The sequence below is a fragment of the Vanessa atalanta genome, chromosome 22, assembly GCF_905147765.1.
Source record: "Vanessa atalanta chromosome 22, ilVanAtal1.2, whole genome shotgun sequence".
Classification (NCBI taxonomy): domain Eukaryota; kingdom Metazoa; phylum Arthropoda; class Insecta; order Lepidoptera; family Nymphalidae; genus Vanessa; species Vanessa atalanta.
Window position 1 is genome coordinate 2,826,228 of NC_061892.1, and position 17,276 is coordinate 2,843,503.

The 17,276-nt window shown below is 33.1% G+C and overlaps 1 protein-coding gene across 2 annotated transcripts in view; it reads left to right on the forward strand.

The window, feature by feature from the left end:
• The window catches only part of LOC125072783 (protein Wnt-4-like), an 83,995-nt gene that overhangs the window by 61,593 nt on the left and 5,126 nt on the right, over window positions 1–17,276 (forward strand). Inside the window, exons 1-3 of one of the 2 annotated variants that reach the window (XM_047683476.1) lie at window positions 10,120–10,243; window positions 10,366–10,513; window positions 15,727–15,847. In XM_047683476.1, coding sequence (XP_047539432.1) covers window positions 10,191–10,243; window positions 10,366–10,513; window positions 15,727–15,847 — 322 coding nt within the window. In that variant the 5' untranslated portion in view covers window positions 10,120–10,190. Of the gene's footprint in view, window positions 1–10,119; window positions 10,244–10,365; window positions 10,514–15,726; window positions 15,848–17,276 lie in introns of those variants that run through there. The other variant, XM_047683475.1, reaches the window with a different exon arrangement.

The following is a 17,276-nucleotide window of genomic DNA, read 5'->3' on the forward strand; positions in this document are numbered from 1 at the left end:
ATTACAACTTAAAGAGCAGTTCAATTGGTTAATTAAGGAAGTGGTTCATAAAAAAAATTGTTAGGTATATTTAAATAAATAAATTTACAAAGAAGAAAAAATTGTGCTCTTTGAATTGTAAAATGGAAACAATTTATACCGGAATTAGTTTTGTTGAAATTGGCCACTGATATCATACTACATCATCATCTTGTTGGTATTTGGGGTCACCGAGTTCATCACAGCTGTTCGACAAAATCGCAAGAAAATGAATTGATAGACTTTTACGATGGGTCTACATGACGCCTGACGCTAAGAATAGCCTTGAGAATACTCTAATGAGTTGACAAGATTATACAAGATATAGAGAAGCTTAGGGATGATATTTATTGTTCCTCTTAACAAACAAAATAATTGTATTAAAACAACAAGACCATATCAAGACGGCTCATACGACATTTAAGAATTGGGCTACCAAATTTAAAGCCTCTAAATATAAAGTAATAATAATCCTTCAAAGATCTGCACCCGTACGCAGTTAACGTACTTAAAAACGTACGAAACGATTTGCTTCCGTTTTCTGATACGCATAAGGTCTGGAATATCCTCGCGACCTTCGTATTCCCCACCACCTACAATATACGGTACCTTCAAGTAAAGACTGAATAAGCATCTCCTAAACAAGCGCCCACCTTTAGTATGTATCATAACTTTCCATCAAGTGTCATAACAGTCAAGCGTTAGATTATATTATTTAAAAATAACAACCCCAAAGAATTGAAGGTATAGTTTGGATGCGCTATTCTTAAAATCTAACCGGTTTGAACAGTTGCCTTACATAGTCTATATATATCATGACACTGAGATTCAAATGGTTTGAGCAGTAACGAGTTAGAAACCACACGCAGCCAGGACATGAAAAAGCAGACTATCGCGGATTGTAATAACCTCTTGAGTCCTCATTAAGCCGCCCTCAATTTCTATATGGTACTCCATGTCTGTCCAAGAAAATGTAAGTTTCAACGTAATACACTCGGTATAATAGCGGAGAGCAATCTTTGCTCAACGAGACTGTAATGGCTCTCGGCAACTTCATTACTAAGTTTTATGAATGAGACTTAGAAGTATAACGAGCATACGCAAGTCGGATTCAATTATTTTCTAATCTAGGCCAGTGTGTAACCTGCTTAGGAATTGCTTGCTTTCGTCAGAGAGCTTTCCACGTTTCAAAGCCTATTCACTGTGCTTCTATTTAGAAATAATCTACCAACATTGGTATATTATTTTATAAACTAGGTATCCTGTAAATGTCCCACAGTTAAGCTTAGACCTCCTCTCCCTATCGAGGAGTAGGGTTGGAGCCTACTTCGCCACGGCGTACCACGGCGCTCAAATATAGGTTGGTGGATACACAAGGCAAAATTTCATTGAAAATAGATATATCCAGGTTTCCTCATGATCTTTTCTTTCACCGCCGAGCACGAGGTGAATTATAAAAACAAATAAAGCACGTAAAAAAGGAATCAATCATAGTTTAAAGTGCACGCGTCTAATCACTGGGCCATCTTGGCTTTATCTAAAGGTTATGATAACATATCTATATTTTTTTAAGATATATAATTTCAAGACATATTAATGTACATATACACCACGTGTCACATCGTACAAGAATTTGTTTCCTACTTTTACTTAATTTATTATTAATTATAATTTATTACTTAAATTTGTACTGGAAACCAGCGCGTACCGTTACGGTCATCCTTAACTGAGTGTTAGCCAATTTGTTAGCCACATTGCATATCAATTATTATTAGTTCCTTGTTTTATTGTATATTTTTATGATTTGTTTTGATTTATGTTTTGTTATCCAACTTTTTTTCAGTTTCATTCAATCAATCAAATTCTTAATTCCGAAATAGTATCAAAAATAACCGAAGGAAATTAATCCAGCTCAGCCCTTTCCAATAAGTTAATCATCTAGCATTTATTGCCCAATATCGTGCAAATAGGGGGTGAATTTACTATGAGTCAGCTATGACGAATATTGAAAAGTGAAAAACCGCCTTTAATACCTTCAATTAAAACGAGTGTAGTAACAGTCATTCACTTTTTACAGGGTGATAAATGTCATTGGAAGTTCCGAGTCCTTTCCTTTTATTCTGAACAAGCTCCCCTCTTTATCGGTAGTTTCTTTCTTACTTTATTTTATAATATTATTTTATGGCTGTGGAACATTAGATAGAGTTCGTGAACCTTAATCGATATGAATTAAGTCACGAACCATCTACTCAAAAAGTTTTTAAGCCCAATCGTGAGGCTTTGATATTTCACAGCAGTAGATATTATCTTAACAAAAGAAGCGCGTGCGCACGCAAGATATTTTACTAAAGTCTTAATTGTGATCATATTTTTTGTTCGTGTAATGATTTATTTGCATAAATATTTATTAAAAAAACAAAACACAAATATCTTAGAGCCTAGGATTGGCAAAGAAAGACAGAGAGAAAAGTTTGTTCGTAACTGCACGGAAAGCAGAAAAACTATACATATTTAAAGATAAAAGAAATAAACGACTTAATTAATATTTAGCATATAATAATATTAGTGTTATTATAGTTTAAAAAAAGAACCCTCCTAGTTTCTACATATAAATTAAAATATATATATATTTATGACCTAGTATTGTAATGAGACACAAGAAAAGTCAACATCTGTAATAATAATTTCATAACGAGATAAGCCTTATCTGCATATCAATATTGCAAGACAGAACACACTTTGCCTGTATCCGTTGATAAAAGTAAACAACTTAAAAAATGCTGTATAATTACCCACAGACCCAACTACGAGCAAGTGTATGACTTGCGTAATGAGGACTCAATCAATGCAATAACATTTCAATCCTATCCCTAAAAAGCAAATCTTAGTAGTGTTGTGGGTGAGTAAGCTAGTGTAACTACAGGCACAATGACATAACATTAGTTGCCGAGGTTAGTTGCGTATTGGCGATGTATGGTATGATTAAAATTTCTTGCCAATGTCTTTGGGCTTGACTTACCGCCAGGCGGGAATCGTCCGAAATGTAAAACTTTATTGGCCGTCATATAGTTCTATTTTTGAAAATATCTGCATCATCACTTCTCACTCACTAGGGCTCGCTGTAGTTATTTAATAATAATTAAAAAAATATATATTTGACTTATATCTGGTTCTGGTTACAACGTGTTCTGCCTTGGAGTTATTATTTCAGAGTTGAGTAGGTTTGAATACAAACTCTTCTTAATATTTATAAGTTTCATGTGTATATTATGTAAAAGACCTTCAGACGACCGCAATAATCGTTTGTTTTTTATAATCTAAAAACTATACTTATTCAATAAAATATATTTTATTGTGTTAAGTAAGACTTAAAAAGTTAAAAAAAATAAAAATTAAATGAAGGCCGAATGCTGTACATCAGTTCAAGCACTCGTGCCGCTTAGAATTAATCTTATACTGGATGAAGGAAAACATCGCATCGAACATCAATCCTGTATGTTGGAACGATGCTTAGCCGTGTAACTGCAAATCCGTGGAAAAACGTATCTCCTGTTTTATATAGCCGACATGGCTCAGTGGATATAAGATTTTGGTCTAAGTTTTAGATCACGTGTTTACGAGCATGATCAGCAAATTTAAATAGATAGTGAAGATAACCACAGTGTACACGTAATTAATGTATATATTTCAACTTATGGATACTAGATGGCGTTATGTTACATTGTAGACGATTCTAAATCGCGATGGCAAGATTCGCTAATTGTTTTTATATACCACTTTTAATAACTTCTAATTTTATTAGTGTTGTGGAGCATGCTTAGGATCGAGTGAGCTAGTTGTTTACACAGTAAGGTATAGGATATCCCTTTACTATGTCCAGCCGTATTCATGGGGCTTACTTAAAGTCTCTAAAGTCGTTAGGTTGCCATCCCATCGGAATATAAGAGTGAGGGAATTGAGAATACAGTTGCTTTTGTGTGTGTGCAGTGCGCACACATAGACACATATAGCGTAGTGAGCTTTCTTCAGAGTCCGGATAGTTGAAATTGAGCATATCATCATTTAATAAAAACCATCACTAAAATTAAAAGGCGGATGGTTTTAAAATCAATTATAACATTTAAATAAAAGATAAATTTGAAAAAGTTTGTGTGTGCAATTATTACAAGCAAGTGTTTTTTTTTTATTTGTTTATAATCATAATCAATTTATAAATGCAGCCAATATCAAGATGATCTTTTTCCCTGCAGAGGAGTGATCAAGGCCTTAATTTGTCAGTTACGTTAGAGATTAAACCTTCAGAATGAAAATATCAACTGAACTGAAATATCAGACCGTTTTAAATAAAAAATATAATTAATTTATAAACAAGAATTATTAGAACAAAACAGTGGCCCTGTAATAAATGTTTTTCGAGGATATTAAATATAATAGTTTTAATTATATTAATATTTTCCAATCAGTAACTTTAACAACACAACGCGGCTCGTAAACGCGTCCGTTGAGTTCTTGCTTAATTTAGCTTTTACATCATTTCGTCAGCTATCACTCGACTTCCTACAAAGATAACATATTTAGGCTAATTACATCAAAATAATGTAATAATTAGTTACATTAAAGTTATTGTAAAGAAAAAAAAGATGAAATATATTGTTCAAATCATGAGAAACCGAAAATACGAGCTAATTCAATTCATCATACAGGGCAAGACGAAGGGTGGGTTGAAGTAGAACATCTTGACTAAAAAACCTACGCTAATGGTATGAAAAAAGCTCTCGTTTAGTATTCAGACCCGTTGCATCAAAGATACAAGTTGCTATCGAAAGAAGATAGCACTTTAAGACGACATCAAAAATATTTTTAAAGCTGTTATTACATTTGTAGATTCTCTACATTTGTAGAGCCGAGATGGCTCCGTGGTTAGAAAGCGTGCATCTTACCCGATGAGTGCGGGTACAAATGGGTTTGTACATATTCATGGGCTTAATTTGTGTTTATAATTCATCTCGTGCTCGGCGGTGAAGGAAAACATCGTGAGGAAACCTACATGTGTTTAAATTCAACGAAATTCTGCCAAATGTGTATCCACCAACCCGCAATAGAGCACGTGGTGGAATATGTTCCAAACCTTCTCACAAAAAGGGAGAGAAGGCCTAGCCCAGCAGTGGGAAATTTACAGGCTGTTAATGTAATGTAATGTAAAAATGTTGTAAAGAGGTAATAAAAACATATGTCATTAAATTCCAAGCCAAGATAGTCCATTAGAACGTGTGCGTCTTAACCGATGATTGCTGAATCCAGTCTAGGCAAGCACCAATAAATTCCCATGTACTGTAGTTAATTTGTGTTTATAATTCATCTTGTGCTCGGCGGTGAGGAAATTGAATAAGCGGTGCCTATGTCTAATTTCAATGGAATTCTGCCACATGTGAATCCACCAATCTGCATTCGAGCGAGGTGGAATATCTCCAAAACTATGTACTTTGGTTTACCTATTTTAAGTCTAAGTAAAATCACTTAAGGCATAAAATTGGATGGTTTCAAATGACAAGGGTCATTTAATTGTAGATTAAATTATATGACACGGGATAAAACGTGACAACTGGGGTAGGGCTTTGTGATTACTCCCACCTGTATATCTACTGCAAAATATCAAGACTTTCACTCGCTGTGAGTGTAATTATGTAACTGATGTCTGTTCTGTCAGGCTGTGCAAGGTTCAAATCGTATTTGATCCCACAACATTTAATAAAATGAATGTGGAATATAAATTTTAATGAACATACCCATTACTCATTGGTGAATAAGAGTGACTACTGAGTATTTTTTGAGATTTCATTTAATACAATCTTATGGAATGACGAGTCAAAAATGCTCAACAATGTACTTGAAGAAGGTATTTTTGTTTTTATTTTAATTACACTAAATTATAATAAACGTACTAAAACAATAAAAAATATCAAAGAGAACTTAGCAAAAAACACGCTAATCTCTTGGGTTATACGTAAAAAAGTTTAGAATGACAAAGAGAATTAGATGGCAAGAAAGTAAAGCGTTCTCGTAGATAGTTAGGTATCAAAAGATTGAACAGAATATTAACGTTTGATTTGTCGTTGAAATGACGATGTCAATTATTCTTCTTGCGGTGCTCTTACTATTAAACCGTGGTTATCTCCTCACCCTCTAATATATTGGCTTTGTTCGTATTTCTTAAATAAAGTAAGGAATATATTTATTGAGGTTTTTAAAGTCTAGTCTAGACTACAAGCAAAATCCACAGAGACGGAATAAATGAATTTCATTAACTTAGTAGAAATAGTTGTGAAATGTTAAATTCTGAACACTAACCATTGCTTTACAAAAGATGGTAAGTTCAATAGCAAGACAAATAACAAGGAAGTTTTGACGAACGCACCTAACAGTAAAGGTGTGTGTACATTAACGGACGACGTACGATTGCGAGCTGGTGTTCTGCTACACGCTCGACAGTTATATGACGTAGCTATTGTAGATCTAAATACTAACGAAGGCGCTCCTCAATCCTCTGGAAATCCTGCACGTTAAATGACTTAAGTTTTATTAAAATAAATTTAGCAAATACCATCTAACGAGTTGACGCCCGCCGCTTCATTCACATATCTAGGGGTTGTTCGTCAGGTGCTACGTACAAAAAAGTAGTAGTAGATGGACATACCTTCTTTGGGGTTCAAGATTATTCATACTTCATTACATCAAAATCATAAATCAAAATATTATTTATATAAGTAGGCTTATAAATCTTCATGTTACAGTGTGGCATTAAATGCAAAGCTTATCGGTCCAGAAAGGAGATTCTACCGAGAAGAACCGACAAGAAATTCAGTAATTACTCTTTTCCACAAATGTAATTACAGGATAACATGGATAGCGTATTAACGGTGTAAGGTGTGGCTTACATTTACGAAGTCAACGTTTATATGTGTTAGAGCACTTCATCAGATCAGACGGTGCATTTGACTTTGTGCCACAAAAAAGAATTAAAAATAAAAACCTTAGGCTGACGTCACGGTCGCTTGGTTGCGCAGGTGTGTTCGGTCTTTAAGAACGGCAAGATTTTAAACACAATTTTACGCGTCGCGGCACCATAAAAGACCCTTGGCTATAGAACATTTTGTCACGGTAGGGTCCTAGGTAACTACGTCTTCTAAATAATTTTCGATCGAATGATTTTTTATAATAATTCAATATGAAGGTTTTTTTTTTGTATATACATCTTATGAATTGATGTAAACATATTGAAAGGCCATAATCCTTATAACAAAAGCTTTCTCATTTTGTGTTTATGATTTTAGAACGAGTTTTTTGTATTGTTCTGTATTAGTGCTTATACGAACCGCTCAAAAACTTATTATTAAGATCAGTTGTAGCCATAAATGTTTTCGAACGGCGAATAAAGATATTTTATTTAAAAATCAAAATCATTTAAACATAAAATAATAAGATAAATATATATAGGTACGTATATTTAAATATTTGATATATATTTACTATAGCCATATGTTTACTTGCTTGCCTTAGGTAGTTCAATATAGCCTGTTTAGATTAAATAATTAGTTATATTTTGTTTGAATTATTTTTTTCGTGGTGATAGATTTTGGCCCGTGGGTACCCACTCATCATATATTCTATAGCCACAGAGCAATACTATTGTTGTTGAGTGAGCCAGTGTAACTATACAGGAGACATATGATCTTAGTTCCCAAGTCTTAGTGGTGTTGGTGTTATGAGAAGTGATTGATCATTGTTACAATAACATTTAGGGGCAGTGGTGACTTACCATAAGGTAAGTAATTACCCAGTTGGCTTACCTCTGCTTTGTATAAGTTTACCTTTACTATACCTTTATTGGCGTCATTTGATTGTATAATGTTTTACTTGTCTTATTTAATTTTTTATCTGTGTTAAATTTTAGTGTTTATATTATTATCATCGATGAAAACTTAGCTTATGTATTTATCATGATATTAGTGTCAATTCATTGAATGTTTTAAAAAATAAATAATGCTGTCTTATTCTTTTGAATACCAAATAAATAATGAGAGAAAGAGACAAATTGTTCATAGCCAATACAACTCCTAAATTAAGTTTATAAATAAGGCTGAATAATTTTAACGTGAACCTATTGTTAAATATTGACTTTATCAATAGAAAATCTTCAGTGGTGTTTTGTTGAAAAAATTTACCATTAGCGTCAATAACCGTTTTGCCGCTTATGGGGGTCAGTTTTTGTAATATTCACAAGTTAAGGTAATCAAATAGAAGAATGTCAAAGGATTTTAAGCTTTACGAATAATTGCTATAAGGTTTAAATTTAAAAAGAAATACATTAATACTTTCACACCATGATGCGAATTGAGCTATAAACGATTGAATGCTATGACCACAATATTTTCAAACGTACCGTAATTTATACATAATATGTGGAATTTTACTTTAAGTTTAGTTTATACGTTTTAGAAGATAAAGGAAAGTCCATAGTACAGAACATTCTCAACAACACTGGCCCCACACATAACCCATACTAACTGTGATCTGGTCCCTCTGATGCTAAGTGTTCACCAACGCACAAAAGCATTTGCTTTAATATAAATCAACCATTCTTTACATCGTAAATGCGCCAACAACCTTGGACACTAATATGTCATGACCTTTGTGCCTAATTTTAAAACGGTTTCGTACTAAAAGCATACGATACTTAGGAAAAATGTCTAGCCTGCACGATTCAGAAACGTGAAATATTTAATTAACGCCATCTATCGGTACTCTTGTATAACAGATGCTATTTTTTTTTGTCGATTACGGTAGGCACACCACCGGTGATCTTTGAAAGGTATTAATCGGTAGGCGTTAAGTGGGTAACAATTACTCAGGGTTGCTAGGTTATTGCCTCTCAACACGCGACTATTTAGTTTTTTATTTCATGCAACACTGATTGATTGTACAATATTCTGTCATTACAACCTCCATGGAAAGTGGTCGTTAAAAACAACTTAGCTCTATTGAAAATAGTTGGTTCTTAATTGTAATGTTCACGTACCTATAAATAAACTTAAGTACATTTTTAATAGTTATGAATTGTATGTTCATCGTTTAAAATTAAAATGAAATAGAAATGACACTGTTCTATAACTGTCTATGAAATATTAATCTTATTATTGTAATACGTGAGTATTTTTTGAAGCAGAAAAAGTAAAATAGAAAAGACCTGTGTCAAAGATTCTACAAAAAAAAATCGTAATAGAAATCATTGAATCTTGATCACGGATGATTATCATCTATGGTCAAGATGATACTAGTCCTAATTTTAATTTAATATGCAATAAATGAACGTAAACTAACAACTTTATCTTGAGAAAAAACAAACTGAATCAGGCAAAAAAAAAATAGAAAAAAATACGCGAAAAGGGCTTAAGCATTGTAACTATGAAAAGCCACTTAATTTTAATTGACCCACATAATGAATCTAGGTAGCTGCGAGACAGCCATACAGAAATATTACGCTGTAACCCCCATCTGACAAGATGGATGACATAAACAAGACTCCTTCTCCCTATTTAAACAAGTTGAATGCGCTTCCCCGAGCCGCAGCCTCTGCACGTGCGGCACTCAAGGTCTCACAACCCTTTACACATCCTCTCATGTTTGCAATTAAAACGAAAAACCGAGCGGAACAGACATATATCATCTTCCTAAGACGAAATGAGACAGAACGCCTCATTTACCCAAGCACTTTTTATTTCCACTTGCACTCAAGGGAGGTCGTCGGCCAATCAACGTACTGTGGCGCGCCCGTTCCCATTGGCCGGTTTGAATAGAGAATTTTTTCAAACAAAAGCGGAGGGTAGGTAATAGCGAGTTTTGTTTTCTTCGAGTGGCATTTCTCATTCGAGTGCCGGAGTTCGTACCGAGCGGACGTCTCGAGACTAATTACCTTAGCTTACATGCATTGTTTACGAGGGTTCTCTTACTAAGCTCTCTTCATTTGAATTGTCGGACGATGATGTTTTAACATTGTTATTTATTGTACGGAACTCGTTCTCGGTTCTTGAGCTGTTGGAATTGCAGAACAAGCAAATTAGCTATGTTTATTTCACTAACAATCATCCTGTCTACAATGTTTGCTAAGAACCGGGATGCGGTGTTTGCTTTCGTTCAAGTATAACGAGATACATTACCTACTTCTAAGGTATCTCGTTATGTAGTATGCACTCTTGTGTTTATTTTTATATTATTTTTTGTTGATAATTGTATGATTTTAGTAAATAATTTTTCAAGTATAATAAATGTTTCTTTTTGTTTTTGTTTCAGGAACTTAGCAGCCCCAGTGCGACCCGTACAAACGTCCAACACGTCGTTGGAAACGTTTATATCAATGCATAAGGAGAGCTGTCAGCGATTTGATTACCTCGTCGAGCGGCAGAAACAATTATGCATGCTGTCTGATAAAATGGTACAGGTATGTATCTCGGTTCAATAAATATGATCACAAATATTATGAACTATTACCGTGAGAAGTTCTATTTAAATCTAGGAAGTTATTATATAATGTGCTCTAGAATCCTGATTAAATTCTAGCCAGTGTTTTGCTCATGAAGCAAAATATACACGTGATTGAAAATTTAAAAAAAAATAGGCTCGGCCCCTTTGAGTTTTATTTTAAGTTAAAATTAATTTTAAATAACTCTGAATAGGTACGTATTACACTTTACTTTTATACAAATAACATATCAATTACAATTAAAATCGATATAAATGTAACTTGTGCCCTTATAGCAGGAATGATTTAGTTTCTTACCAGTGACAAAAAAAAAATTGAGATGTTCCGGAGATGACCCACTACATACAAAATAAATTTAACCTCTTTATAATATTAGTACGTATAATAATATTTTTTCTTTAGATTGGAGACCGCTCAAATGAAATCTACCAAGCCACGCAAACAAAACGATCAATTCCCTGATATTTTTTTAATTATATTCATGTTATTATATCTTGGTGGTAGGTTTAAAGCCTGCTTGAGATGATATCATATAATTTTCCACATTCTGCCAAGTAGTACAGACATAGTATTGTTGTGTTCCGGTTTGTAGGGTCAGTGTAATCCAGGGACAAGGGACATAACGTCTAGTTTCAAATCTTGATGGCGCATTGCCGATGTAAGGATTGGTTAATACTTCTTACAGCACCAATGTCTATTGGCGGTGGCGACTGGTAACTTCAATTTAAATCGACATTTATCACATATAATTACTTATGTTAAAGTTATTATTATTATTTAATATTTTATTTTATTTATTACAATTTTCTGTTTTTCTTTTTTATTTTATTGAATTTATTTTGTTATAAGTTATAAATGTGATAAATTATATTACTGCAATTGTTAATTATAATAAAAATTGCTTATTTTTGAAATTAAATGTAGTACATTACTAACAGTATTTAAAACGGGATATTTACCATATTTTTAATTTTTATTTGGTGGAGCTCGATATTTCGACATTATCTACGAATTGTTCACGAGACTCTCGTTTTAAATACTGTTAGTAATAAAAACAACCATGTTAATTTAAAATCTTTCTTATATATTGTACCGCGAAATGCATGTTGTAATGTCTCAAAGAGTCGCACACTTTATATTAAGTATGAATATGTTTTTTTATGTATAACACGTGTAAGTGTAGTGACTGCTGACGGTCCTTAATAAATAAATAAATAATGAAGTTGCACGAGTGATAACAAATATCGATTGGTTTTGGTAAATTTTGCCATAGTTCGACCCAATATATTTAATAATTACACGGAATATTGTCAACCTCAATCGACTGAAGCGCTTTAAAATAGGAATTTAAGCTCGAATACTATGTAGTTAATACAGCATTTGTAATTTGAAGCACTTTAAGCATTCCAAAGACAAGTTACATTAAACATTTAACGTATCACGATTACCAACCGATCGGTAATTAACGGATATTTTAAATGGAAGCGACTCATTAACGCAATCAACTACAGTACTAATAATGAAATAAAAACTTTATACACCAGACTTTAGTTCAAGAATGCGTGAGAGATAAAATTCCTTCAGGCTATTTGCTCTAAGTAGTCTTGGGTTCGCTTTTGCATTAAGCGATAACTTTGATTTTTTTTCTATTTTTGAGCCTTTTTAAGTAAGCTTACATTGTTGAAGGCATGAGTTTGAAGTTTTATTTCATTTCGTCTTTATTCTACGAATTATGAAACAAACAAAACGTTTATCTGTATCTAGGGTTGCCATTTTTAATCAAGCACAAAGGTAAGGTTATATATTTTAACCTTAGTGTATGTTTCGTATAATGGATTATGAAAAAAAAACTCATTCATCGAGTTCCAATTCTATTGCATTTGTTTTCGATGGTCGTATCAATGTTACCATTAATATAAATCAAGATATTTTTATCTACAATATGAAATATGTTAAATACATTTGTTTTATGTACTATGTTTTTGACGGCTTAGAGTTTACTGTACCGTGCTGCTTCGATGTAGGTTAGTGGATGATGCTGCAGCTTTCCTCATGATGTTTTCCTTTACCGCACGAGAGGAATTAGAAGCACATATTTAGTACATGCAAACTCAGTAGCGGGATAAATAATGTTCGAAATACCATTTACTAGAAACATTCGGTTACAAATATCATATATAAAAGTAAAATGTATTGGTTACGTGATATGGGTTTCCATTGTTAGTCATATTGTACTTCGCCGTGTACTGAATAAATATCATCTAAGTAATTATTTCATAAAGTAACCTTTATATGTTCTACTGTCAAAGTTAAAAACTTGATGCTCATCCATTGCGCTGATTCAGTGTAGTGTTTTAGTAGATGTCATACAAAACCCGCAACTTATGTTATGATATTTTCCGTAAACGCATATTTTATAGAGCATGAGAAAACTAGTGTTACGGCGACTTTCGACTTAGATCCACTTTTCTGAAACACTAATAGGTACGGCTTATAAATATTTTAATTAAAACAATTTGTACCTACACATAAATGATATGTACGTTATTAAATAGTTACAAGAGACTGAAACTCATGATGCATCTGATAATTGTCGAAGCAATATGTCATTTGTAAAATTTTCTTTCTAAAGTATTTTCTGCTCAACATTTACAAACGACAGCGAATAAAATAATCTAAATAAGTCGTATAACGAAGTGGTTATTATGTTACACTCCTTAACTATATATCATACAGATACAGAAATATATATTATCATTAGCGATTTTTCATAACTTTAGAAAAACTAAAAATCGACACACACCATAACATAACAGAATATTATATATCTACATCCTATAACTATATGATCGTAATGTTTGACTATATTTGTCACAGTGACCGCTATATTCCATGATTTATTATGTTTACTCCAAATACACCCTAATATATGAAACTGCTTGAATTATTTAAGGGCACCGCACTCTTCGGTGAAAACCTTATCTTCTTAAAACGTTTTCATCCTTCTTCCTTTTGTACAGGATCTTTTTCTCTCCATGCAATACGCTTATAGAATTAATTATCAATATATTTATATCATTGAAAAAGTACAAGTTTAGTAACTTAATTAATATCTGTGCAATGTCTCGTTTGTCTATAAGGCCGCGTATCCCGAGGTCCTCGGTACAACTTGGCTTTTTCTGTAGATAAATTCTCAGCGGAGTCAGCCCGAAGTCTGGAATTTGGCATAAATTAAATTTGTTATAGTGATACGATGTTATGGAATAGAATTCATATATATTTTCTTCTGAGTGTTGACATATTATGTTAATTTGTCTAAATTCACAGGCACGAATGAATAATTACTGTCTTATCATGTTTTGTTTTTGTTACTAAGAAGATAACAGATATTTAAATAAAAAAAAAATTAAAAAATTACAAGATTTCATTGAAGATAAAAGAGCGCGGATTTGTATTTATTTATTTCTAGGCGGGATATATAAAAAAATAAAAGGTCTTTACTGACATCATCTGTAATTTGGTGGGAAACAGAAACAGTAAGTTTCTTACCGGTTCTAGTCGGTAGAATCTACTTTTCGAACAGGTGGTAGAATTGAATTTAATTCAACATTTCGATATTGATTGCAGTTTAATTTACGATAAGCAAAGTCGGCGGATAAATTAAGTAAACATGCATATGTTACGCGTGTTATTTTAGAAATGTGACAACGGAATCAAAGGCGACAATTATTCACACCGTAAATAGATCCGTTTATGTGATCTTTTAGCAGAGTTAGTGAACTCTAAATCAGGGATAGCCACCTTGTTTTAACACATAATAATAGCTTGTAAAATTCCCACTGCTGGGCTAAGGCCTCCTCTATCTTCGAGGAGAAGGTTTGGAGCATATTCCACCACGCTCCTCCAATGCGGGTTGGTGATACTCCCGACATGTACCTAAATAAAATCAATGAGCAAAAAAAAAGCGGAAATGTAACTAAACACTATTAAGACTTTTTTTTGTAAAGAGAATAAGTTGGGACTTTCATAATTAGTTACCAAGATGTATGTATGTACTTATTAAAAATATTTAAAAAAAACTACCCAATTGATACGACTAGTATATGGTAGCATACCGTTTCTTTATAGTATAGATACCTACCTATTTGACAGTTCACCTGAACTGTCAAATGGGCCAACGCGCACAGACGTCGGCGCCCTAAAAGAATATTAACCTTTCATTTCTTAGCCAATGCCCCACCAACCTTGGGCATTAAGATGTTATGTCCTTGTGCCTGTAGTTACACTGGTTCATCTATCTTTCAAATCGAAACACACTCTTGCTATTTGGCGGTAGAATATCTGATGAGTGGTTAGTATCCAGATTTGCTTGCACAAAGCCCTACCGCCATGAAAATCTGTTTTCAAAATGCGATTTAGACCAATTTAATTTATTGTATTTTCAAGAAATCCAGTAACAACCTGGAGTTGGTGAGTTGTTAGATAATGATTTAGTAAGCACGTCAGTTCGTTGTTTCTGCATCTGATCTTTCTCCGGACATGTTTGCCTTCTCATGAATCGCGAAGGAATCGCGAGTTCACTAAAATATATCTGTAGTTGCCAACAACTAATATTATAAAATGCGTATGTAACTGTCTGTTATCTCTTCGCACTTAAATCGCGGAACTGACAAATGAAATTTGGTTTAGATATATTTTGAATCTCGATTAAGGACATAGGCTGCTTTTTTAATTCTCCTTGAGGGCCTAAAATGTTGGGCGATGGTTTATGTACTGCATTAGCAGGCCGTAAATGTCCCACTGCTGGGATAAAGGCCTCCTCTCCTTTGAGGAGAAGGTTTGGAGCATATTCCACCACGCTGCTCCAATGCGGGTTGGCGGAATACACATGTGGCAGAATTTCGTTGAAATTAGACACATACAGGTTTCCTCACGATGTTTTCCTTCACCGCCGAGCACGAGATGAATTATAAACACAAATTAAGCACATGGAAATTCAGTGGTGCCTGCCTGGGTTTGAACCCGAAATCATCGGTTAAGATGCACGCGTTCAAACCACTGGGCCATCTCGGCTCATGTACTCTGTTTATGTACTATTGGTACATAAACCAACCATTTTATAAATATCGCGCTGTTATTATGATTTAATAAAATATTAATCATGTTTCCAGGTTTTGCAAACTGGAGCCCAGCAAGCTGTTGAAGAATGTCAGCACCAATTTCGTAACAGCCGCTGGAATTGCAGCACTGTTGATAACAGCACCGATATATTTGGAGGGGTGTTGAAGTTTAGTAAGTGTCGATATTTCTATTTACGTTATCTTTTTTATTTGGAGTAGATATGTAGGTTTAATGCTATCCTTGATCGCATGACTGACGTTTCATCGAAATTTCGATCGATTCGACTTGATTGATTTGATTTCAGTTCTTAATTATGATAAGATATTTTAAATATTTATATATTAGTGCTAGTCACGACATAGCTTTACATATTATTAACAGATTAATTCGGAAAAAAATATTATGTGTCGTTAGATTATAATCAATCTCGCGAGATTGTTATCTATCGAAAGATTGTAAACATTGATTCAACTTTATAAAACTTTTATAGTTTATAATATTTTGGTTAGGTTAGGTAATAGATTATAATCTACCGAAAAGGAATTCGTTATATTGTATGTAGTATATTACGGTATAATCTAGTAGCTTTTACAATTTTACGGTTACATATACATATAATATAATTGTAAAGTTTCGCCATCCGAACAAAGTATGTGGTGATTGTTATGAGTGAGATAGAATTATCAAAAACATCAATATCTTATTTTACGTGTTAGTATATCATGATTTTAAGAAAAAAAGTCTTTTGGATTTAGTCATCATTTGTTTTTCAATATAATATGTGTCCTATCCGATATAAGTATTTATGACCATTAGCTTATTGATAGGGCGACGGAGCTAATTATTGACACTTAACAACGCAGTTAAAAATATATATCCTATTTATTAACATATTGTATTTACTAAAGTTTTTAAGAAATAAACAATTAGGTATATTTTTTTCGAATCTTAACTATGGATTTCATGAAGCTAAATAATTGTAACCTATATATAAGCTTATCAATATTCGTTGTCACTTGTTGGTGAGTAAAAAAATATGGTTACCACTAAATAAGGAACCAATATCACATATTTACTAATATAAAAACCAGCACTAAGTCACATTTAATAATTTCGTAGTGCTAATAATAATTAGTGCAGTCATAACATTTGGGACAGTCATTACATAAATACATACAAACCATACATATCCTTAATTCATTCTAAATAAAGTCGAAAATAAAACAAAAATTTAATAGCAATCCAACAGAGACATGTTACGTTTTTATAATAATTTCCTGCGATATCAGAATCCATTGACGCATAAACATACACTGAATATCGTCGTAAAATTTAAAATTTCCGTTCTGTACTCGATTCAAAGCGAAATGTTTATACTTAAACAACAATCGGTTGCCTACAATCCTTTACCTCGGCGAAGCAAGTTCAAAGGATCTGTTAAGTGAATCGCACATTCTCTTTGATGTTTTGTACGGCTTTCGAACGATCTCGTTCGTCAGTACTGTTTATATTTGAATCTTAACTCTAGATTTACTTGAAGCTAAATAACACCTGAATCAGCGTTAATCATTGTTCCAATTTCAAATTGTTTCTGCATCGA